The sequence below is a fragment of the Xyrauchen texanus genome, chromosome 18 (assembly GCF_025860055.1).
Source record: "Xyrauchen texanus isolate HMW12.3.18 chromosome 18, RBS_HiC_50CHRs, whole genome shotgun sequence".
NCBI classification, from domain to species: Eukaryota; Metazoa; Chordata; class Actinopteri; order Cypriniformes; family Catostomidae; genus Xyrauchen; species Xyrauchen texanus.
The window spans coordinates 40,430,674-40,457,722 of record NC_068293.1 but is presented as its reverse complement, the minus strand read 5'-3'; the positions used below and the strand labels follow the sequence as shown (position 1 = coordinate 40,457,722).

Here is a 27,049-nt window from a genome sequence, read left to right as displayed (position 1 = left end):
CCTACAATTTTATCTTCATCTGGTATGGGAAATATGAATAAAATATATTGTGACAGGGCCGTGTCGTGATTATACACACCAGGTCCCACCCCCGGCAGCTGACTGTCATGTGTGTGTGTTTGTGTCTTTTGTTTAAGTTTTTCATTAAACTATTATTTATATTGTCAAGCCGGTTCTCGCCTGTAAACAAAAGACATAAACACACACATGACGGTCATCTACCCGTAAACGATCTCTCTCTGTTGCGCCACCATCTGCAGTCAGCCTTTATCCCTCTCGGAGGCTTGATTAGCCTGATAAGGGACCGGATGTGTATAATCCCAGCCCGCCCTCTACCCTGTCACATATATACAAATGGCCATTTCATTTAATTTTGACGCACTTCCGGTTTAAGCTACGCCCACACCTGGCTCTATCCTAATACAGAGACAGATACAGATAATTTGAATGGCTGTAAATCTTCTCTTGATGTCAAATCTCATTCAAACATTTACATCGTAGAATACGGCATGTCACAAACTGTCACGAGACACTTGAGAGCCAATGAGCATTCGACAACACTGCCGTGAAACCGCTGGATGGAGACGGAAATCGTTGAATAAAAGTCTTGAATTTGGGTTTGATCTTCACAGAAAGCAGTGTGAAGATTCGGTTTATGGATTGATTTTATTGTTGTTTTATGGTGCTTTTTGTGGTTTATTGTTTTTTGGCATATGCTGAAAACTCCTTTTGTGTCCCATGGCACATCATTTTTACATTTAAAGAGTAGTCTTAGTTAAAGTGATATAATCCTTTAAAACATTGTATAGGGCTGCAGGAATCACACCGAACTGAATGAAACCATTAAAATGTCATATATATTGTCAACTGCATTAAATAAATATGATGGCATTTAACTAATCTCATTGATTATAAATTAAATGAAAACTTTTGAAAAAAGTTTACGTGCCGTCAATATGTCAATATTGTAAGTTTCGGTGTCTATGCAAATGTAGGAGAATGTACGTTTGCTAGAACCAAACTTTACCTAAGAGTACATATGAGTTCTCATAAGATCACGTTGCACATGAGCAGTATACAGATGACGGAACACGTAATCTGGAGCGCTTCACTTATGATTTTGATTCAGATTCATGATTTTGAATGATTTTGTTCAATTCAAAAATCTCAAATTTAAAAGATTCAACTCCAATGATTCTTTCAATGAATCACACATCACTATCGCCGATCTGCACGCATTTTTGCACATACAGCTGTTATTTTTTTGCAGTGTTATGCAAAAGTAACGTAAGGGTCTGGAGAAATTTATCAGAGTAAAAGTATAAATTTTCCTTTCAAAATGTAGTGAAGTGAAAGTAAAAGTCCAGAGAAATATTTATACTCAAGTAAAGTACACATATGAAAAAACGATGAAACATGAAAAATTATTTGTACTTTGTTGCTATACACCTCTGTTGAAGACTGAGCTTGTTTTTTGTTCATGCCACCAAATACTTTTAAGTTATGTTCTGAAAGTCCAACCACCTGTTGGCTTTAATGCCTGTTTGCACTTTGACAAACCCTGTCGGAATTTCTTGCTGTATGAATGTCCTTTTATGACCCATCTAAATGGATTAATATCAGTGCTTCTTTATAAAGCTTTCTGATATGGTTAATTAGTTATGAATGTCCTTATTTTCCAGCCTTTTGCCTATATATGCTGACTTATATCTTGAAATGTATGTATTTGCTTTGAAATCGCTTTTTTTTTCAATCAAAGGGAACATCATTTTAACCAAAGAGCACAACGAGTGTGTCTACATGCACACCAATACGCTGATAATATGCAAAAATCAGCTTATTAAAACTAAGCAAGTTAAACACATGAGATTTAAAATCATCAGATTATTCTCCGGTTTTGATGTTAAAACATAAACTGGTGTGCACATTTGAAAGCACAAATGAAGCAAAGGATCATATTTTTTTCCTTTTCCATATTTTTGGAATGCCCAATTCCCACTACTTAGTAGGTCCTTGTGGTGGCGCGGTTACTCACCTCAATCCGGGTGGTGGAGGACAAGTCTCAGTTGCCTCCGCTTCTGAGACTGTCAATCCTTGCATCTTATCACGTGGCTTGACTCACAGCATGTGGAGGCTCATGCTATTCTCGGCGATCCTCGCACAACTTATCAAGGGCCCCATTGAGAGCGAGAACCACTAATCGCGACCATGAGGAGGTTACCCCATGTGACTCTACCCTCCCTAGCAGTCGGGCCAATTAGGTTGCTTAGGAGACCTGCTGGAGTCACTCAGCACACCCTGATCTCGTGACTCCAGAGTGGAAGTCAGTGTCCGTACTCACTGAGCCACCAAGACCCCCCAGCAAAGGATCGTATTGTATCGTCATGGCACTAATAATAAAAAATGCATTGGAACGGGGAAGGTTACTATCCCTTCAACGGAAGACACACTCATGTAAAAAAAATACTGATGCATGTTTCAGTGCTGTTTTTCACTAAATTAACAGAAAAGAAAAGAAAGAAAAGGAATAAATTTGATCTTTTTAATGTAAATGCCACAATAAAATTATACAAAGTAATTAATAGCTGCATTTGCCTAATTATATTTTAATTAAAACATAAAAAAATGGGTAATGATTTACAATAAGGTTCTATTTGTTAAAATTAGTAAACACATTAGGTATCATGAAATAACAATGAACAATATTTTTTTTAAATAACATTTTTAAATCTATGTTTATGTTTGTTAATAAAATAAAATTGTTCATTGTTAGTTCAAAATGCATGAACTAATGCTAACATATACAACATCTGAAATAAAAAAGAAAAAGCTATTACTTAATGTTGAAATTAATATTAATGAATCATTGCTGTAAAAGTGTTACAGAACATTTTTTATGTCAGGCCTTCCAATTTGCATGACTATGCAAAAAAAAAAAAAAAAAGAAAGGAAAAAGAAAGATTTTTCGGAAATGAATCAAACTTGCCAACTTCAATGCCTTTTTTGCAATTATAGTTCAATTCAAAGACCCTATTAAAACATTTTGGTCTTAACACTCTCATGCTGACGATTTGTGAAAATAGGGAAAGTAGAGGTCGCAAAAATAATCAAATGATGCACTCTTTAGGAAATGAATTGCCAAATCCAAAGCACATTAAAATCATCTGGATAATCACTATGTTGATTTTATATCACCAACAAAATGATCACAAATATATTGTGATTATTCAATATATTGCCCAACTCTACTTCTGTTGCCCTTTCAGAATAACCTTTAAAACATTTCAGGCATTCCAGACATCTTTAGAGGCATGAAGGCATGCGGAGTCGGGCCAGATTTCGGGGGAAAAATAAGGTGTTTGTTAGTTATGGATAGCAGGTGGATGAGCTGTCATCGACAGGTGCCTGCAGGCAGAGTTAAGCCAGGTGCTGAAATCCGGTGTAGAGATAGACCAGGCATGTGATAGGAGATTTGGAAAGACTTATAACAGAGCTCTGAAACTGGCTTAAGATTAGAAGGAGATTTTGGTTTATCAGTGAAGTATCATGAAGTTGTACAGTGGTTTTATTGGGTCTGGATGTACATTTTTGTGGTGGGTGGGAAAGGACTGTCTGTTATTTTCGAGACCTGCCTTGGAGGAAGAACAATTTATTATTTATTTGTCTTTTTAGCAAGATACACAAGATACAATTAAGTCAAAAATTCTGAGAACAGTAGTGTAGTCTGGGGTTTTTGCATTATTTTCTGATTTAATACAGAATCTTTCATTTTCCATTGATATTTTAGATTTTTTTGTTTTTGTGTTTAGTATATCCCCCTTGTGCTTTAATGACAGCATGCACTCGAGCTGGCATGAAAACCACTGGTTTGTCAAAACCTGATGATCCATGTTATCCAGCATGATTTGAGAATGTTCCAAAGAGCATTTTGTGTGCTTCAAGCAAAGCAATCTAGTATTTAATTTCAAGGAGCTAACATGCTTAACACATTTGCTTACATTTAGTGACCTAGAAATACTGTAGAATCTTACTTTTCATTTTACATAACATTTCTTGAAGATTTTTAAATCTTTTAAACATTTTATGTAGTTTATATATTGGTTTAAATAAATTTTGAATCTCAGATTTTCAGTCTGGTCTCAGACTTTTGAACACCTCGGTATATGTTCTGCCATATGGACGTTAAGATGTATTATCCAATATTCTTAAAACAGCATGTCCATGTTTGTACAACTTATCTGAAATTCGAAGATAAACAAATACCACATTTTGAGATGTCAGCGAGCTGGGGTTTACAGTTTCACCCTTATCGGTTCCCCTGTTTATAGCCGTTATTCCAACGTTTGTGTTTGGAGTTTGTTAAGATTTGACGAAACATGTAGTGAGCAAAAGCATAATATTTTCAGTGTTTATGTGCTTTATGGGTCCAAATCCACAGCTGGAATAACAACTTTCAGTATGAAGTTGAATCCAACATCTGCACTAATCAAGCTTAAAGTCTCAAATCCCTTTTTAAGATGAAAACATCCTGTTCATATTGTGAAAGACTGATTATTAAACCCTTATGAGAATAACACAGAACTTTACCATTACATGAAAACATTAAGGCACAAAATATGGAATGATAACCTTAAGACTAGAGGGCGAATGGCAGTGTACTTTGCCGATACCTATAACTAAGGTTGGGGAATAGTTAGATAACCAATTAATCGACCAATAGGTTGAAGGGTAAGACTTAGCCTATAGAATTGTAAAAAATATTATTAGTCTTCCATACAATGAAGGGCACAGACATTGAAGCTCCAAAATAAATACAATCCCAAAAGCAGTTTATTGTGCAACCAAAATCCATATAATAACCAGAAAAATTAGGATTTGGTAGGATTCGTAATTCTGAACTTTTAACCATAACCATTCAACAAGCCTGAAATACACAGGCACTCTAATCTTAAAATGAAAGAGACTTGGCTGCTTTACAATGCTCTATAGTACATGTAAGAAGCTTTTTAATGCCTTTATATTGACCAGATGAATAGATTTAACCAGCAACTATAGATTTGATAGCTTATAGTTCTAAAAAGCGACTATCGGCACCGATATCGGTTTTACAGATTAATCGGTGCCTATAGTCGCTTTTTTGAACTATTAGTCTACCTTTACTTAAGACCCCATCTTTTGTGCCTTTTAGTCTGTCATTTTTTTCTCTGAGGTCATCTATTTGCTAGTTTGTCCTAAACATTGAAAAATTCACTTTTAGTGCAAGTAGGCATTTCAAATTTACACTATTTCCCTTCCCAGAATATGGACCAAAAATATAGAAAACTCATAATGCACTACATAGATTTTTGTCCAGTCAAATGCTATCTAGAATGACAATGTCCCTCACCCAGCAATGAACCAACAGGAAATCATGATGCATGGCTGTGTTAAAAAACAAAAGGCTATAGGCTAATACGCACAGCCATGCATCATGATTTCCTGTTGGTTCATTGCTGGGTGAGGGACATTGTCATTCTAGACAGCATTTGGACAATAACCTGCGTTCATCAAACTATATCAGTCTATACCTAGATATTTTGTTTTCTGAGTGGTTCCTGCCAGTGCAAAAGTTGGCTCCACAATGCTAGGGTGTTTTGGATGGTTACCAGGGCATTGCTGTGCAGTTGCTAGGGTGTTCTGTATGGTTGCTGCAGGTGGTTTCTGGGGTATTTTGGGGTGTTTTTCAAGATGTTACGTACTAGCCCAAGTCAAAAGAACCTCAAGTTCCTAAGATGTTCTGGTCCTTTGATATGGTTTGGGTCCCACGTTCAACATAAATCATTTTTTGTCCGTTTTATCTTCGGCCAGGTTAAAATTTGAACTTCAATCACTTAGAAAAGAAATAGCACACCCGTCCTAAACATGACACATGATTTTAGGTATTATTCATGTCTGTAATGCAAACAGTGCAGAATGAGTTATGCAATAAAGTTTAGTTTCTACGTTTAGGAATTTGTTAAAGTCTCTAACCCTTAAGTATGAGCAATAGGAGGGAATAGTGATGCTTGGACAAGGACACCTGTTAAACTGTAAACTCTTAGTAATGTTAGTTAAGGCTCAGTACAGTACCTCTTTCATGAAGACTTTGTCAGTGTCATTGAAAAACCTGACATTGACATTGGGAAAGGTAACTTGCTCCGTCTGCATTAAGACAGGCAATTTAATGGGGCGTGAAAATTTAACACAAATGCCAGATGATTCACAAGAATGCATATATTCAGCTGTCAAAATAAATGGTATGAGCTGATGGCTTCCAGACCATGTCAAATTCCTCACCGTCATCTGAATCAAATTTTGTAAAGACATGCTTGAACTCTGGGAATTCATAAATAGATGTCCTTGCAATGACACAAGTGAAATTCAACCCATGTTGCCTTAACTTTAGTTATCTACCACATTTGACCTAAAACCAGTGAGGTTTGGTTAGAAATAAACATAAGTTTTATGTTTTTAGGTGCTAAATCAACTTGTTATTGGTACATACTGTAGTTCATACTGTTTTAAACACATAAACACATTAGTGTGCTCTGTGCTGTATTTATTTAACAGTACACTAATGATCTTTATCGAACATAGACATAGGATCATGGTCTGTGTGCAAAGCATGAAAAATGCAGTATACTTGAATAGGAAGACATCAATGCATGCCCGAATCCAGTTTTTGTATGACTCCTTGTCTACTGGTTGTTTTTTTAAGGCTGCATAGATGTAAACTTCATTTACTTTTAAAATCATTTCATCATTTATTTATTTTTTTGGGCATTTTGATTACGTCTCTACAGAGAAATAAGCATTGCATGCATTCAATATTTGCTTGGTGATGAAGCTCAATTAAATTTGTTCTACATCATTACACATTGGATGACTGTCTGAATTTTGTTTACTTAGGAGGTGCCTCCATGCAATGTCAGATGTCTGTTTAGTCAATTACTGACTGCAAATGCAAGCCTTTGTTTTCATACACAGTGGTAGAGAAACTGTAAGGAGACTTCCTGTTTGCTCACAACACTAATTCTTCATGTCTAATTTTGCCTGGAAACTTTGCCTGTTTTTCTTAATGTCCTAGTACAGCCCATGCCAGTGATTATGGTCCGCCATCCTGTTTGAGAAGCACAGAGCTCATTTGTTCATAGAGGCAGTGATATTGGTTGTGGCAGCAGACTGGGCAGCAATCCTATTATACTGGAACTCAGCAGATTGTGAGCTCCGACAAAGCAAATCGTCTTTAAACATCAGTGACTTCTCAATCCTCATTATGAAACTGTGGAAAAAGTGTTGAAATTACGTTAACATGGCTTTTGTTCTGGTTTCCATTTTCCAAACACACACACACACACACACACACACACACACACACACACACACACACACACACATGTTGTGTTTCCATGTTTTATGGGGACTTTCCATAGACATAATGGTTTTTATACTGTACAAACTTTATATTCTATCCCCTAAACCTAACCCTACCCCTAAACCTAACCCTCACAGAAAACTTTCTGCATTTTTACATTTTCAAAAAACATAATTTAGTGTGATTTATAAGCTGTTTTCCTCATGGGGACCGACAAAATGTCCCCACAAGGTCAAAAATTTCGGGATTTACTATCCTTATGGGGACATTTGGTCCCCACAAAGTGATAAATACACGCTCACACACACACACACACACACACACACACACACACACATGTTGTGTTTACATGTTTTATGGGGACTTTCCATAGACATAATGGTTTTTATACTGTACAAACTTTATATTCTATCCCCTAAACCTAACCCTACCCCTAAACCTAACCCTCACAGAAAACTTTCTGCATTTTTACATTTTCAAAAAACATAATTTAGTGTGATTTATAAGCTGTTTTCCTCATGGGGACCGACAAAATGTCCCCACAAGGTCAAAAATTTCCCCATAAAGTGATAAATACACGCTCACACACACACACACACAAACACACACAGACACACACACACACACACACACACACATTTTGTGACTCATTTAGGATCATATTTGATATTATTTAGGCCACGAATGCATATAATTTGAGAATAATTCATGATTATTTATTAAATAAATATTTCACCTAAAAAAAAAAATAAAAGAAAGAAAGAAATTATGCTGTCATTTAGTCTTCCCTCGTGTTGTTCCAACCTTTCATTATTTTCTTTCTTACTTAAAATACAAAAGGTGATATTAGGCAGAAACTTTGGGCTTTTGTTTTCCAAACAAGTAAAGTGGAGGTTATAAAAAAAAAGACAAAAAAAAGCACATTAAAAGTATATGAAAAGTACTGTAATCTATACAATTCATGGACTTTATTTCAAGTCTTCTGAAACCATTTGATAGCTCTGTGTGAGGTAAAAGCTAAAATGTAGGATTCACTGATTGATAGCCGTTATTCACGGATAATCTTGCTCTCCACCAGAGATATCAAATCTCATTATTGACCCCAAACCTGACATGAGGGGAAGATTATCAGTGAATAACTAATAAAAAAAAAATCCTCACATAAAACTATCACGTCTTTAAGACTCTGAATATAACAAACACATCTTATGGAATACTTTTGTCATACTTAAATGGTGTTTTATTTGCCTTTTTTGAGCCTTGCAGTATAAATCCATTCTCTGGCATTCTGCCTAACATCTCTATTTGTGTTTCACAAAAAAAAAAAAAACAGTGTCAATTTGCACCCCAGTGTAAATACTCTACCACACAGAGGAGCTATTTGCATCCCAATAATCTGGTGGAACCGCAGACATGTACGACCAACTAAACATAGGTGTCGCTGCAGTGGCGTGAGGTGCAAAGATGGTGTGTGATTGTGTACTGATGTCCTAGCGACCTCTGTTCGAATCTGTGTTCTACTTAAAAATAATAATACTATTTAAAATAATAGTTACAAATTAATATAAATGTTATAGATAGTGTGTCTGCGAGACTCTAAATAAACACAATAAATACACTGCAGTGATGCCCATACTGTATCTTAGTATTTAAATATGGGTGCAAATAGTATCTTACACTATTTGCACCAGGGTGCAGTTAGTATCAACCATTATTTACACCATGATTGGGGTGCAAATCATATCTGCCACTATTTGCTCTGGGTTGTAAATGGCATATATGTTTTTTTGCATTAGGGTGCAAATAGCATCTGCCAAAAAAAAATAAAAAATGAGGCTGGAATTACATGCTAATGAGTAAATGATGACAGAATCTCTTTCTTTTTATTTTTTTTGCTCGACTATTTAAGGTCAAAGACTGTCCTTACATCTGTGTCTTTTTTATTTTTTGCAGGTATCATCCTCCTGTGTTCCTGTTACCAACTATGAACTGGTAAGAATGTCTGTGGTTGTTTTGATAACCCATTTTTTGATTGTTTTTTTAGAACAGTCATTGCTAAGAATGTGCTTTGTTAATCAGATTCAATAATAAAGGGAATTTTGCCTATTTTGGAGGCCAGAAATTATCATCCCACAACCATTAATATTTATAAGAAGGAAATAAAAGCTTGAGGTCTTCAGCTCAGAGTTCTCTCAAGACTTAAAAAAAGCCAGGGGGAATAGCAAAGAATGAGCGATAGCGTACTGAACATTCCTTTTTTGGTTTGAATTGTGTTTTTGCACTCCACAAGATCTCCTCTCTCTTCTATGTACACTTACCCTCGCCATGCAAGCCAGAATCCCTCATTATTCTACCCGCATTACTACCCGCGTCCTCGAAATGGAACACATATTTTTAGTTGTTTTTCTGGGAAATTTTGGCTTTCACCAGTTGGAAGGGTTTGTTAATTCTCCTCTCTCCATCCTCCCCTTTTTCAGACAAAAGTGTGACTGAAAGCAGGCATGAACCACTGCTGTCTGACATAATACCCCGCTGACACCAACAACAGACACTTGAAATCTGATGGCTCATTTAAAGCTGAGGTGTATCATTTCTGCACCACTAGCATGGCCAAACGAGATTGGAAAGATAATCACTGGTTTCAAATGGATTCCAGAAAACTCCCCCCATCTTCCATTGGTTGTACAAACAATTAGTCCCACCCCAAAGTCACAACATTTGTTGAGATATGAGATATGTTTCTATCAAAGTTGAGAATTTGGAATTCAGAAAATCAGCATTTAACTAAAACAGTGCGAATAAAGCAGTGTTTCCATCCCATGCGTTTAAGAGAACAAAATAGTCACTTATGGGGAAATTGGTGCAAAATAGGAATGAAAGTGAAAGTTAAAGCCACTGTGGCTCTTTTAATAAATGTAATAAATCACTTGCAGTTTTCTTTAACATCCTTGCAACACACACTGCCATCAAAATCAGTGAATTTTTAGTATTCTTTGACACAACATAGTGTGCAGGTTCCCTAGTTTGGTCCCTAGTCTCTAGAACTCACACACACTCCTGCCTTCTAGCAAGAACAAAGCTGCTTAACTCACTGTGTTTACAATGACTCAGCTCATTGAAGCCAAACATGTCTCATTGTTATGTCATTTTTTTGTGAATTCAGTACTATTTCTGCGGTCATGCTGAATGTTTTCATAGAGACCGGTTTTTCCATACGCCATGTTTGGTCAATTCTTCACCACTGAATGCATCGGCTGACTGGTGGTTAGTGTCAGTGATTTAAAGGTAAACAATGGAGGATTCCTTGTTTATTTTTTTGTTTTGTGTCTCTACAGTAATGATTTAATTTCAGAGCTCTCTGTGTTTTGGCTGAAACTTCAGAAAGTGACAGGGAAAGGAAGGACATGTAAAGCATGTATCTGATTTGACATGCAATTAAAGCAAATGTTGACTAAGGGGAAACATTGTGCGTAGTATGTCTTTTCGAGCTTCACAGAAGAAACTAAGGGATTATGAACAACATAAAATGACGACAGTATTTTATTTTTGTGGTAAAGTGAAGTATCCCTTCTAGGTATTGATATTCCATAGGTGTTATCTCACTAACATGCTCTCTATATTGGGTTGTGTTATGAAGTCTTAAGTCTTTCTCTCTCTTCTGCCACTCAGAGCTGTCTGCTGTCCTCTTGAGCCATCTGGCTTGTGTCTGTTTCACCCCAATGTGATATTAGCCATAATTGGTCATGAGAAAGTGAAACACATGCTGGGCCTCAGCTGATGTTGTGCAGACCAGCAGTAGGCCCAAACATATTCTATGCAAGTATTTGAACACAGACACTCCTAGCTCTGTTCCAAAATATGTCCGAGCACAATTTATAGTGTAACACAAGTATATTTTGAATTCCCAGAAGCTGGCACAAGGGGCACTTAAAAAAAGAATATCTATCTATCTATCTATCTATCTATCTATCTATCTATCTATGCAGTAAAATTCTGCATTTATAAAGGGACAGTTCTCTTTTTTTGGCAACTATTGCCACAGCAGCGCAACAGTTTGAAAAAAATCTTTCTGAACAAGTTAGTTAAAGTTGGTTTAAACTGTTGACATATTTATAGCTACCTGAATAATAACAGGGCTGGTTTAAAGGGATAGTTCCCCAAAATGAAAATTCTCTCATAATTTACTTTCATGACTTTCTTTCTTCAACAGAACACACTAATCACTATAATTGTTTACTTCCGGTCGCTCTCCTATACCCATCCAAGAGTGGAATCAGTTCACACTGCATCTCACGTGATGTAAGCATGCTAACATATTCAAATGAAAGCAAAAACAATTAAGCTTTCTGTTGTAAACAAATTAAGATGCACATAAGCCAACGTGTTTACGTCACCCGAGAGGCAGTGTGAACTGCTTTCCCTCATGGGTGGGCATTGGATAGCAACCAGAAGTAAACAATTATAGTAAAAAGGACTTACATATGGATCTGCTTTTCACCCAAAGTGATCATATCGCTTTATAAGTCATTCATTTAACCACTGGAGTCGTATGGATTACTTTTAATAATAATAATAATAATAATAATAATACATTTTATTTATAGGTGCCTTTCAAGATGTTGCGTTCTCGTTTTCTCAGTGCATAAGATGTGTTATGCAATACCAGAGTCTATTCTGAGGGCTCCTTTGTGACGTCCTGCCCTTTTTGTGCAAATTAGCCCAGGGTCAGAAGTTGCTTTGGGATGTTTCTGTCCAAAGGTTCTCACAACTCCACATTCTGTAGCTGAATAACATCTTCGGAATTTGTTCCATAGATCTATCATGGGATGGAAGGCAGGCACAGACCCGTCATTAGTGTAATGTAAACACTGAGTGCCACTGAAATTCACAGCATCTCGGCTGTTTAAAATGTTCTCTTCTCTGCTGTGTTTTACTGACAATTTGCAGGTGGTCATTAAAAGGTTGAGAGAACAGCAGCTGTTGCTGATGTGTTTTGAGGTTCTCATTAGTACTTGTACTTGTTTCTCACCTATGTTGTAATAGTCATTGCAGTGATTCCTACAGAATGCTGTGTTTTTGCCGCAGGGGAGATACAATATATATATACTGTATATGTATAGATAGATAGATAGATAGATAGATAGATAGATAGATAGATAGATAGATAGATAGATAGATAGATAGAAAGATAGATAGATAGATAGATAGATTCAAAATAATATTTATTATGAATAAATATATGTATAAGAAGGTTAATATTATATTAATATTAATAATATTACGTCATTTCTACGACACTAGTGCCACCAAACGGAATTGCAAAAATAAACAAAATAAATGGTTTCAAAACAGCTTTCTGAATACGCCCATTGTGTGCTGTTGTTTGACCCTTAGATAGTCATGAACCCAACACACGTCATTGGTTGAGTAACATTGTTGGGGTGGTTCTTAGCGGATCTCTCTAAACAGACATAGGAATTTTATAGTGCCACTGAGACAAAACATTTACAGTTTTCAAGAAAATGTACCTCTGAATGACTGACTTGTAGTAGTCTCTACATATTAAAGGGATAGTTCACCCAAAAATAAAAATTCTCTCATTATTTCCTCACCCTCATGATATCCCAGGTGTGTATGACTTTTTCTTCACCAGAAAACATTTGAAGAAAAATATCTTCGCTTAGTAGGTCTTTAAAATGCAAGTGAAGCGGTTATATTAATGTCTTCTAAAGCGATACTATCACTTTTGGTTTGAACAATATAAATATTTAAATAATTTTAAATCATACTTCCGGTGAGCAACAGTACACGTGTGTGATGTAATTGTATTGGCATATGAACTATGCGAGAACAGCCAGAAGACTGTTTACAAGTGAGAAGGAGGAACGCTGTACAGTAGCTTGGTTGGTTTGGTTTAGATCAGTACAAGTGTTTCTTGAAGGTGGGTATGTAATACAAGAGTAAAAATGTATTGCTTTTTAAATAATGCATTAAGAGTAAAAATATTTTGATATCATAACATAGCAGTGTGTGAGTATTAGAGCAAAACATTAGTGTTTAATATTTCAAAATCAGCAGGTGTAGTCATAAGTTGTTTAAGTGAATAAAACGCAGAGTTAGCAGAAAACTGAGGCGAAATGAAGAATGCGGCACGTAAAAGTCACTTTGCACAAACGTAAACAAATTATATTAACGTACATTCTATGAGACTAGGTTGCACAAAACTAGTAATGAAATTAACTAAAACTAAACTGATATTTATAACACATTTTAAAAGGTATTAAAATGCAAATCTTGTATTAGAGTCATCGTTCATGAATAATTTTTTTATTTCGTTTTTTATTTTTTATTTTACTGGAATCAGCAAAGACAGTGCAACAGAAAAGCACATTGTCTGGGCAGATTTGTACAGTGTGGCCTTTTTTTCTCATCATGATTGATTTAGTCTTCAAGCTCACAACTCAAGTAAAATATCATAACATTTTTCATGACATTGAAGATTCAGCAGGAAACACTGTCGCCAGATTCGATGATGATTTAGCCAACTTTCTCCCGTAGTTGTCGGTGTTCAGTTGAATTTTATTAAACGTTGTTGTTGATTCAGCCATGCCTGGATGTTAACCAAACACATTTAAATCATGCTGTAATTGTTTAAGAGGTGCTGGAGACAGCACTGAGAGAACATGTCCTTTTTAGGTGCTCTGCGTGCTGGACTTCTACACAGAGCTTCTGATCTTCAAGCCAAACAGCTGTCTGTCTCTTTAAACAAATCATTTGCACACTTTATGAACCAAAACACAGTTATCAGATAATCCCAAGTTATGAGGGATTTAAAGCAATGTTTCAAGGCTTCTTTGATAACCTTTCGAAGTCCTTAATGGCATAAAAACGAGAGGTCAACAATCAGGAGGTCCAAAGCAGTGGCGTAACCATTGGTGTGAAAGGGTGTGCAACTGCCACCCAAAATGTAAGCTTGCACACCTAAATAAAATGACAGTTTTTTTATGCTTAATTATAGCATGCAGGGGTGTAAAATGCATCATTATTATGATTAATCTTCAATGCATCGATTAAAAAATTTAATAATCAATTATATTGACTATAATGATACCCAATGTGCTACAGAGGCCATCTCTTCCCCAATTATGATATGTTATCCAAATTGTAGAACTTTTGGAGAATACGCTTGAAAAGGTAGTCTATACTGTACTGCGTTTTATTGGTTCAGTAAATATTCCCCTGATGATATTCTAAAACACTGATTTTTGAATGACGAATTATTGAGCCTCATATCTGTGTTAACTGGCCTACCTACTCCATTTAATTTCTTTATTTTTTAAATCCATTTAAACACGGAGCTTAAAAATATATAGCCAAAAATAAACAGATGCAATGGTTGTTAATGGTCATTGGATTATATTTCACTTAATTGTGCTTTAGTTCGTGCACACCCAGTTTTCTCTTGGCACACCCAAAGCCTTGTTTCTAGCTACGCCACTGGTCCTAAGTGTTTTTTATTGCTGATGTTAAGCTCATTTGACACTCAAAAGCATCTGTGGAATAATGTTGATTACCACAAATCATTTTTTTGACTAGTCCCTTGTTTATAAAAAAAATAAAATAAATAAAAATACAAAATTAAATTAAATGCGGTCACAGTAAGATGCTTACAACGGAAGGGAATGGGGTCAGTCCATAAACGTTAAAATACACACTGTTTCAAAAGTATGTCAATAAGACGTAAACAATAGAGATGCTAACATTCACTGGCGTTTACCAGATTGCAGGGTTTGCATTAAAACTAAGTTTTAATATTGCATATAACTTTACACAGAAAAAGTTAGTTAGTGATTTGATCACACTAAAATCATTTTGACATGTTTTATGGCTATAGTTTTGAACGCATTTTAATGTTAATGGATCGGCCCCATTCACTTCCATTGTGCATTAATGTAACTGCAATTTAAGTATTATTATTATTATTATTATTATTGTTAATAAACAAGGCACAGGAAAATTATTGGATATTGTAATCAACTTTATGCTACAAATACTTTTAAATGAGCTTAACTTTTATTGATACCTGAATCATTCTTTTAGGACTTCCATGTAAACTCCTTATTTGTGAAATGAAAAACAGCAAATAACTTAACTTTTATGTATGAGTTACAGGTTTGCTTTTTATACATACAGTAGTTTAGTATTATAGTTGGTGTTCTATTTAATTCCTCATAATATGATCATTTTTTTAGCAACTAAGCAGTAGTTACACCACACTGGAGGCAGGAACATGCACTTCCTTTGGCCACCAGTGGGGGGCAGCAGAAAATATAGAGTTACTGTGGGCTTCAAACACCTTCCTTTTGTGGTTTCCTTTTCCCCCCAGTAGATCTGCTCTCTGTTTGAGCACAAATCTGATCTAAATCTGAGTGTCACTGTTCTGTAAGCAGTTGAACTAGGGCCAGTGATTAAATATCTGTGCACTCGAGACAGAGCAGGCCATTTTTCCCTTCATTAGACAAACAAGCACATGGTACATTGACAAAATACCTCTTTTAACTGTGTGAATTTTTGAATTTTTTGTCAAAGGAGGTGACTTAGGACAAATAGCTGCTGATTCCATGTGAATTTGTATTCCAAAGGAAAAATAACATTTCAAACCGAACTACTGACTGTGAAACATAAAGCTATAAGTTAACCCACATGAAACTGAAATGAAGTGGGACAGAGAATGACTTGTTCTAAATGCAGTGACTGCAGCAAAACAAAAGCTGAGTATTTCCGGATCCCAGAGGAGAGGTTGAAATACCACATTGGGAGGGAAGGAACCAGAGTCATGAAATCAACATGGACACACCCTTAGCTTCACTGGGCTCTGAGATTTATTGATGTTCATCCCCATCTTTCTTGGATACAATATTTAAAAAATCCTGAAAAAGTTGGAATTTTATATATACATACTGGTGGCCAAAAGTTCGGAATAATGTCAGATTTTGCTCTTATGGAAAGAAATTGGTACTTTTATTCACCAAAGTGGCATTCAATGGCAGCGGTGATTAGGCCCTTTTTACATCAGGTGCACCCCATCATCTGTGCCCAAAAGAGGTTCATTAAATTACACTTCTCCTCTCTCCTGTCTACTTCCATTGTGAGCCTGGCTGAAGGATGGCCTTCAGAGGCGGAGTGACGATGACGAGTGGGAGGGGCAGGTTGTTCTGCCACAAATGACTGTTTGGTTGACATAATGGTTCCTCCAAAACAAAACATTTAACAAACAAATAAAATACGCTATACACTCCTTTCAAGCTATTTCAGAAAAAATACATTTACCAAGTTATATATTGAATGTTGTCAAAATGGTTGAAAATATTAAGGCATACGTGAACTAATAAAATGTTAAGATAAATATTAAATATATTGCCCAGCCATACTCAACATTTTTTCCTAGTCAAGTGACAATATCAAATCAGTGTAGAAGAGTACACTTGCATTGATATTGGTACTGGTCTGTGCATATTTAGGATATAGGCCTAAATATTAATTATAATGTTGTAGTGCATTCATGGTTTCACATAAGTACCGGCTGGGTTTATTTTAGCCACATGTCATTTTAAAGGAGGCTCTGTTCACTTAGTCTGTGCCTTCCTACTAGGAAACTCCCTGTGCTTTTTTCTTCCTGCAGTTTTTACTTATGTGGGCTGTGATTTGTGTTCTGTGAATCGTTTAATGCGAGTGGTAGGATCATGAGTCGTGTTGGTCTGGACCAAATCAAGTTGGTTACACATTAGTTTCTTTTTGATCAATTTGATCACCCATCATTGCACAGATCTAGCCCTTGTAAATCCTGTCAGGCAGCCCATGTTAGTGTGCTTGCTAAGGCATGCATCAATATTAATATCGCTTGTACTTGGGGTTAGGAATTTTTCTAAACTCCTAACCCTATATAGTAATCTATAACTAAAAAAGTATCACAAACTTTTATAAGAAAACAACATCTTAATCTAGCTCAAGATGGTTTACTGGTTTTAGTCTCCCTGCCTCATCAGGCTGGTCTGCTTTGCATGTTTTAGAGGGGTTTTGGGCATTTGTCAGCTGGTCATGCTTGGAGACTTAAACTCTTAAACAACTTAGAAAACACCCTTTTTCAGATGGGTAGATATATGGAAGAAAATACGGAAGACTAGTCGATTGCTAGAAATGTAAGCGTAGTGTAGTTCTAGTGGGAAGACTAGCTGCTGTACATCATCGCACCATTAGCGGGGTAATTCCCAGCCAATCACATGCTTTATAAGTCTGCTCACAATCTATCAGATTGCTGTTTCAGTGTGCTAACACGGCAACCTCCACCACCCCACCACCAGTTGAGTCCCATCCTGCTCGGGGGTAGGCTCCTTGCCCCTGCCTCCTATCTCCGGCAGGATATGACGGTTCCGAGTACAACTTATTCGGACCGCCAGACGGGGCCTACGCCAAAGAGAGTCATTACTTTTCAGTTTGTATACTCATCAAATAAATGTCATCTTAAATCTCACTTCAGTCTGCAAGTCTTCCTGATAGAACCACCGAGACAGTTATTATTAACAAAAGGATGAAACTGACCTCTACCCGAAAAATCAGACACACTGTATAGAATCTTTGTCCTGTAAGCTGTGAAATGTCTGCTAGAGCTGAAAAAAAGATCAGTTCTTGTTAAATTTTCAGAACTAGTCTAAACCACATAAGCCTGAAGGAAGTCCTGCTGTGCATGTAAGACTGTAGCAATTAATTTACTTTGGCAGCGGAAGCTTGATGATTTAGAATCTTTGCCGTTGATGCACAGAAATTGCAGCTTTTATCCAAGATTGTGGTAAATTCGAGGGTTGATGAATCCAAAATATTACTCACCATTGTTACTATGGCACAATGCGCTTAACCTCAGATCTGTGTAGATCTTAAAGGGATAGTTTACCCAAAACTGGAGATTTGATCATCATTTAGTCACCCTCATGTTGTTCCTAACCCTTATGAATTTCATTTGTGGAACACAAAACAAAATATTTAAAAGAATGTCGCAATCACTGATTTTTATACAGTAGTCGTTGATTGTGCCTTTACAACCCTATAAAGATTAAAAAAAGCACACCAAAGTGTGCTTTTGCCATGCAACTTGCCCATCATATTCCATGTCTTCTGAAGGAATACAGTCACTTTGTATGATGAAAATACAGTTCACCCCAAAACAAAAATGATCTCCTCATTTCTGCAGAACACAAAGATTTTTGTATACAATTTCAGCTCTGTAGATCCATACAATGCAAAGTCAACAGGGTCCAAAACTTTGAAGCTCAATGAAGCACATAAAGGCAGCTTAAAATGAATCCATACAACTCATGGTTTAATCCATGTTTTCTGCAGCAATATGATAGGTGTGGGTGAGAAACTGATATTTAATCCTTTTCTAATATAAATATCCACTTTCAAACAGCCCAACGTTTCTTTTGTACTAAGAGTTATTTTGTTTTTGGCACGCATATCGCCACATACTGGGCAGAAAGATTTATTGTAAAAATGGATTTAAACATTGATCTGTTTCTCACCCACACCTATCATATCGCTTCTGAAGATATTGATGTAACCACTGGAGTCATATAGATTACTTTTATGCTGCCTTTGTGCTTTTTTTAGCTTCAGCATATTGGACCCTGTTGACTTGCATACCATGGACCTACAGATCTGAGATGTTCTTATAAAGATCTTCATTTGTGTTCAGCAGAAGAAAGAAAGTGATACACATCTGAGATGGCATGAGGGTAAATGATGAGAAAAATTTTTGGGTGAAGTATTCCTTTAAGTTGTTAGTCACTCTCAAATAAATGACCAACTCTTGTATACAGAGTCAAAATCAAATATGGTAACATGCCAATGACAACAAACCTCTTTGGTTCTTGTGTCATGACGTCATGGTGTTTGGTAACAAAACCACAAGAATGTTATTAACGTGTCTTTGATTTGAGAGTGACTAACATCTTCATTTTGTTCTGTTCATCATGCAGAGTTATGAAATGCCTTCAGAAGACTTAGAATATGATGCACATGTTGCATGGACTATTATGACAGTTTTCATCAAGCTTATTCTATTTTTATTAGCAAGGTTCGCAGACTTCAGTAAAGTTTAATATTACATTTATATGATGAATATGAAACAGGATGTAATGTCTCACTTTGTCGTAAGTCCCGTCTGGCGGTCCGAAGAGATTGTACTCGGAACTGTCAGATCCTGCCAGAGATAGGAGGCAGGGGCAAGATGCCTACCCCCATACTGGGCGGGACTCAACAAGTGGCGGTGGGTTGGTGGAGGTTGCCGTGTTAGCACACTGAAACAGCAATGTGATAGATTGTAAGCAGACTTATAAAGCGATGACTGACACGTGATTGGCTAGGAGTTACCTAGCTAATGATGTACAGCTGCAGGTCTTCCTGCTAGAACTACGCTGTACTTACATTTCTAATTGTGGTATCTCTATTGTAGACATACATATAAAATAAATTAAAAAAATGTTATGCACATATTACACAGAATCTGGCAACACCAGATTGTTTTAACACTAGACACCCAAACATTAATTTTGCAAATAGAAAATATTAAAATAGAAGAACAGGGAGCCCTGCAACAGATGTCATGGCCCCCACAAAGCCCCCCACTGAACATCATGTCAGTCTGTTATTACATATAGAAACAGAAGCAATTAAGACAGCCTAAATAGACAGAAGAACTGTGGCAAATTCTACAAGAAGCTTGAAACATCCTATCTGCCAACAACCAAGAAAAACTGTGCACATGCCTGAGAGGAAAAAACTGTTCCTGTGTCGGTTCTGGTGCTCAGAGCTCTGAAGCGTCGGCCAGAAGGCAACAGTTCAAAAAGGTAGTGGGCAGGGTGAGTGTGGTCCAGAATGAATTTTCCAGCCTTTTTCCTCACTCTGGATTGGAAGCACCTAAATGTTTAGGTGCTTAAAGATTCCCTACTTCCGACCATAGTTTTGGTTTTCAGAAAGAAAACAAATGGTCAAAGAAAGATTTAATTAAATACATTAACTGAACAATATAGATAGCAGGGCAGGAGAAGAGATTGCAAAAAACTGAGGGCAGTTGAAGCAAGATGAGAAAAAGTGGACCGGAGAGAATGGTGTTGCAAAATGTGTTACGTTTTAACATTTCGGCAGGGCTCAAGCAGGGGAGGAGAAAGAGTCCCAGCTGGACCATGATCAAGTGTTTTAACACAGATGCAGGCAGGAATGCTTGACAAATGCATTGCAAGCTCACATTTCTATTGAAGATCCTTATGTGCATTCTTGCAATAATTTTCATTTACATTAGTTAATACATTTGGTATTATGAAATAACAATACAGTATTTAGATTATCTTAGTTAAAGTTCATTTGTAAGTATACAACTGTGCAATATTAGATCATAATGCATTAAGTAATGTTAACATTTATTAAAAAAAAATTAAGTAAAGGAAATTATTAGTATCCTGTATATGTAAATAAAAATTTAACAAGATTAATCTGTGCTCTTAAAGTAGTAGTTCTCAATTTTTGGGGTGGTCACGCCCCTTTTCAAAATATAAAATATTTTACCCCAGCCTGTAATTTAATCGAAGAAAAAATTATAGCGTTTTCCTTTAGCTTTGTTTTACACTTACGGCAGGGCCGTAACCACAATATGCATTGTGACAAGCCCCCCCCCCCACCCCCAGTAATTTATCCTTATTGCTGTTTTGCTGCAGTCCATTATGCACCTCTGTCTAATTGTCATTAAGTTGTTGCAGTTTTTACCCTTTTGGATCTCTATTTGTTCTCCATTCTGAGAGTTATGCATCTAGAGATCATGCTTTCTGGTTTCCAACAGATATGTAATGAGGAAAGGTCTCAAGAGTTTACATGTCACTGTCTTATTCGCATCTTATCTATCTACTTTTCAGGCTCCCAGCAATGACATCACTCTGAAGCATGTAGAGACAACAGTGAGTATTTTACACCATGTTTTATTAGCATATTACCGTGTGTGTATGTTTGTTTTCTTTATATTAGCATGGACAATGACATATATGCTCCTTACAGTGTAAAGTAATTACTGACATCTGCAATTGCCTCAAAACATAACTGCTTTAAGACATAAATATTTAGGTCTTCAGCTAACACCATTGCTATGCAGCTGCTGTAGTCTAAACTTCACCAGTCTAAACCTCTCAGAGTGCTTAATAACCAAATTATTGGTTGGATTAGCTTAACACAGGCTCACGGTGGCCATGAAGAGTGCCCAATTGCTGAATGGGATGAGCAGCCCAGTGAAGGGAGAGTTCGCACAGAAATAAAAATTCTACCATTATTTTGCCAGCCTAATGCTGTTCCAAACCTGTAAGTTGTTATTTTGTGTGAAGAAAAGGCAAAAAAAGTTGGTACTTTCTGACAGTTTTCCCATTTCACAGCCGAAGCTCTGTAATGCAATTCGGGTCTGCATTAAAAAAAAAAAATCACGTAATATGACACCAAAGGCCTTTTGTTCGCATGTGTCATAACCGAATACATGTGTGCCACTTCGAAAATGTGAAATGGATAATGAGATTTGAGAGCTGAGGGGAAGCAAAGGTTTTCAGGGACTACCGAATTAAATTTCGGTCTGTTCTCATAAACTTCAGAATACTTGTAATGCAATAACATTTATGGTGCATTTATTGTGTTTTTTTCCTTTTCGAAGCTTAATACATGTAGTCACTTTTAACTTTTGTTCTGATCAGTTCTCCTTGTGTGTTCAAACAACAACATCATGTGGGTTTGGAACAACATAGTGTAAATAATGACATAATTTTCATTTTTGGGTGAACTACTCCTTTAATCGATTAGAAGGGGCAGAGGTCCATATAAAAGTCATACTGGGCTTAACCATGTGTGTTCGCTTTGGCTAGAACCACTCCGTCCACCCTGTTACTCATCCCGTCATGCCTGGGTGAAGAACACTCATCTCGCCCAGACACAGCTGATGACTAACTGCACAGCTGATGACTATCTTAAACATTTGTTTGGAGGTCTCCATTTGAGCATTTATATTCACCTATACAGACTCTTTATGTCTCTTATGATCCCTCTGAAGCATCATTAGATCTTTTAATTGCTACAGTCGTGCGCTAAGTGGCTTGCAGACGGAAGTGCTGTAAAGAGCAAAAACTTACAACCAAGGACGTAGGAACGATCTGAAAATTAGAGTGAGGAGCTTATTATAAACCTTATCAGCTTCGTGCATAACTATTAATTATTAGGTGCCAGATGTTTTACCTTTGCACCATGGTAAAACGAAACTCTTAAGAGATAATAATTATTTCCAAAAAAGTGTGGATGGTTGCGATTGTAGACATTTCTAAAAGTTTTAATGGAAGCTAATCCCAAAACATTTTAGAAAGAAATTCACGAAACAGTTGCACAACTTTGGCATGAAAAACAAAACTGCATCTAAATCAGGCCCATTATGGAATATTATATGCCACATTCACAAAATCAGCACTATTTGCCTGGCAATATTATTGCAACGCTATTACCATCAATGCAAACAAGCTGATACTGCACGTGTAAATAAGCAATGCTGTCAGTGGGCATAATTCTTTCTTAGTGACTTCTTCTGTATTTTAGTTTTATTTATAACTTATGTGACTTGATTGCGCTTTGTTGTGTCAGTATAGGAACTTTGGCACAGTCGTCAAAGTTTAAATTGCCACGTTTTAAACACACAATCCATGTAGCTTGCTCAGTGTTATGATTCACTTACAATTAACCATAAAGAGCACTATGAAACATTGCCTTGTTCTTATATAGCTTGAGATAGGTAGTATCCGAATACAAATTGGGCATTATTCTCCAAAACCGAGAGAAAGCTGATAAAAAACCTTGCACAATTATGTTTTCTCATGCAGGATATATATATATATATATATATATATATATATATATACACTCACCTAAAGGATTATTAGGAACACCATACTAATACTGTGTTTGACCCCCTTTAGCCTTCAGAACTGCCTTAATTCTACGTGGCATTGATTCAACAAGGTGCTGAAAGCATTCTTTAGAAATGTTGGCCCATATTGATAGGATAGCATCTTGCAGTTGATGGAGATTTGTGGGATGCACATCCAGAGCACAAAGCTCCCGTTCCACCACATCCCAAAGATGCTCTATTGGGTTGAGATCTGGTGACTGTGGGGGCCATTTTAGTACAGTGAACTCATTGTCATGTTCAAGAAACCAATTTGAAATGATTCGAGCTTTGTGACATGGTGCATTATCCTGCTGGAAGTAGCCATCAGAGGATGGGTACATGGTGGCCATAAAGGGATGGACATGGTCAGAAACAATGCTCATGTAGGCCGTGGCATATAAACGATGCCCCATTGGCACTAAGGGGCCTAAAGTGTGCCAAGAAAACATCCCCCACACCATTACACCACCACCACCAGCCTGCACAGTGGTAACAAGGCATGATGGATCCATGTTCTCATTCTGTTTACGCCAAATTCTGACTGTACCATCTGAATGTCTCAACAGAAATCGAGACTCATCAGACCAGGCAACATTTTTCCAGTCTTCAACTGTCCAATTTTGGTGAGCTCTTGCAAATTGTAGCCTCTTTTTCTTATTTGTAGTGGAGATGAGTGGTACCCTGTGGGGTCTTCTGCTGTTGTAGCCCATCTGCCTCAAGGTTATGCGTGTTGTGGCTTCACAAATGCTTTGCTGCATACCTCGGTTGTAACGAGTGGTTATTTCAGGCAAAGTTGCTCTTCTATCAGCTTGAATCAGTCGGCCCATTCTCCTCTGACCTCTAGCATCAACAAGGCATTTTCGCCCACAGGACTGCTGCATACTGGATGTTTTTCCCTTTTCACACCATTCTTTGTAAACCCTAGAAATGGTTGTGCGTGAAAATCCCAGTAACTGAGCAGATTGTGAAATACTCAGACCGGCCCGTCTGGCACCAACAACCATGCCACGCTCAAAATTGCTTAAATCACCTTTCTTTCCCATTCTGACATTCAGTTTGGAGTTCAGGAGATTGTCTTGACCAGGACCACACCCCTAAATGCATTGAAGCAACTGCCATGTGATTGGTTGATTAGATAATTGCATTAATGAGAAATTGAACAGGTGTTCCTAATAATCCTTTAGGTGAGTGTGTATATATATATATATATATATATATATATATATATATATATATATATATATATATATATATATATACACACAGTAAAATAGCAGCCCTCATTTCTTAACTTAAATCAAGGAGTTCTTTGAAATCAGTGGGATTACGATAATGTGATTATTTCAGACTGATTACCCCAGACTCCTTAAAGGGGTAGTTCAACCAAAAATAATTTACTCACCCACATATTTGTTTACAGACATGTCTGACTTTGTTTCTACTGTTGAAAATTAAGTATTTGGACAGTATTAGACAGAATGTTAGGGAATGACAGCCTCAGTCACCATTAACTTTAATTGTGGGAAAAATAAATAAAATAGAAGCAATAGAAATTAAATGAAAAAACGATGCAATGTAAGTAAATGGTGTCTGAGGCTTACATTCTGTATTGCATCTCCTTTTGTGTTCAACATGAGAGAGAAAGTGATTTGAGTTTGGAACAACATAACAGTGAGTAAGGAATTACATCATTTATGTTTTTGGGTGAACTATTCCTTTAAAAGTAAGTAACTACTTGTTGTGCTGTGGATGCAGCATCATTCAAAATCAAAGGTTTTCAATTACAACTGCCATTGTAAAAATTCACTATTCACAATCAACCATGATTAATTTAATCCACGAGTCAAAGTGTCCAATAACAAGACTAAGATGAAGTGAGTAGTATTCAGGTGGTCATGTGATTCTAAAATGGCAGCCCCCATGAGGGCATCCATGCCCCATGTAGGATAAAACAGCTTTTATAAGGTTACTGATATGACTAGAGTCCTCATCTCATGTGAGTGCTCATGATTTATATATATGTTTCAAAATTACAATTAATTTATTTAAGAGTAAATCTTTTATAAAGAGGAGAGAATTACTGAATGCACCTTTAAGTTGTAGTTCCCTGATTCCAAAACACCTTGGAAACAGGTTTACTGCTGTGAATAAAAATTTCTTGAGTTTGTAATTCATCATGTTGTGTTGTTCTTTGCATTTAACTTTTCTGTAAATTATCCTGAATATAGCTCTTGAAATGGTATTTTTGTGGCTATGACGGGTTGTGCTTAGCAATATCTAAGTATAGTTCGCCATGTGTGTCCATAATTAAATCAGCATGTCCCTTGAGGCATCATGGGAGACACACACTGCCCTCATCCTCAGGGTCTGTGATGGTATTTGGTTGTGGTTATGGTAACATCTTTGATTCACAACGGCAAGGCCTTTCATTCTCAAAATCTGTTTGTCATATGAGGGTATCCTGTGTCATGCTTTATGTGTCCTATTCTAACTTTCAAAGCATGAAAATGTATTTGTCTTTTCTTAACTAGGAGTCATCTAGACAGTAATGCTCCTTCTTAAGCAGAAGCAAAGATAGTCATACTTTGAAAATGATTTGGTTGGACTGGAGTAGTTGGAATGCAATTCGCTTTTTTTGCCATTTTACAGCGTGATTATTTTTTTTCTACTTTTCTACTGTTTTAACTGCGTGTATTTTACCACACGCACCCGTTTTTCTCTCCTTTTTATAATTTTTTGTCCACTTTTATACATCTCGCATCCCGACTGTGTGGAATTGTTTTCTCCACTGTGTTTTACATGGATTATTGCATCAATCTCAAACCTCTGCGGATCAGGAACCCCATCGAGCCACATCGATCTCAAACACTCGCTGCACAAGAACGACCATAACAACAACAATAACAAACAATTGTGGTAAGTTATGACATCCGCTCATGTTATTTCTTCCTTCATTGCATGTCTCATGTTTACTAAAGCTTCTTCTGTCAGCAGTGAGGGATTTACATGTGATAAATGTAAGGAATTACTGAGGCTGATGGAGAAGGTTATTGGGTTAAAGACACACATCCGAATGCTAGTGGAGATCTGTGAGAAAGAGAAGCTGGTAAATACTGTTTCGGATTTGGGCAGTACAGCGAGCAACACACACACTTTGGTTCCAGCTGTAGAGCCCCGCATCAGGGCTTTTGGGTGACATTAAAACGACACCACTCTACCATTCCTATTAGGATTTCAAATCGATTCTCTCCACTCAGTGATGCACCCACTGAGAATCATTTTGAAAGAGCCTTGGTCATTGGTGTTTCTATTGTAAGGAACGTGGAAATAGAGACTCCAGCCACCATTGTTAAATGCATTTCCGGGGCTTGAATGCTGGTTAATGCTTAATGTAGATTTACTCAAATTTGTGTTCATGTCGGCACTAATGATGTCCGGCTTTGCCAGAGGGAGATCATTAAAGATATTGGTAAAGCATTGTGTGAACTTGCAAAAACGATGTCAGACACTGTAATATGCTCTGGCCACCTCCCTGCTCATCATGGTGACAAGATGTGTAGCAGATTAGTGTCACTGAATGGCTGGATGTCTGAGTGGTGTCCAAAGAATACCATAGAATTTTTAGACAATTGGGAGAGTTTTTG

General features: G+C 36.8%; 1 protein-coding gene across 7 annotated transcripts in view; it reads left to right on the top strand.

Annotated features, from left to right (window-relative positions):
* Positions 1 to 27,049, top strand: part of tns1b (tensin 1b) — a 343,137-nt gene that overhangs the window by 208,241 nt on the left and 107,847 nt on the right. For all 7 annotated transcript variants that reach the window (XM_052147959.1, XM_052147963.1, XM_052147962.1 and 4 more), the window contains 2 exons: positions 9,347 to 9,385; positions 21,355 to 21,396. In XM_052147959.1, coding sequence (XP_052003919.1) covers positions 9,347 to 9,385; positions 21,355 to 21,396 — 81 coding nt within the window. The remainder of the gene's footprint in view (positions 1 to 9,346; positions 9,386 to 21,354; positions 21,397 to 27,049) is intronic.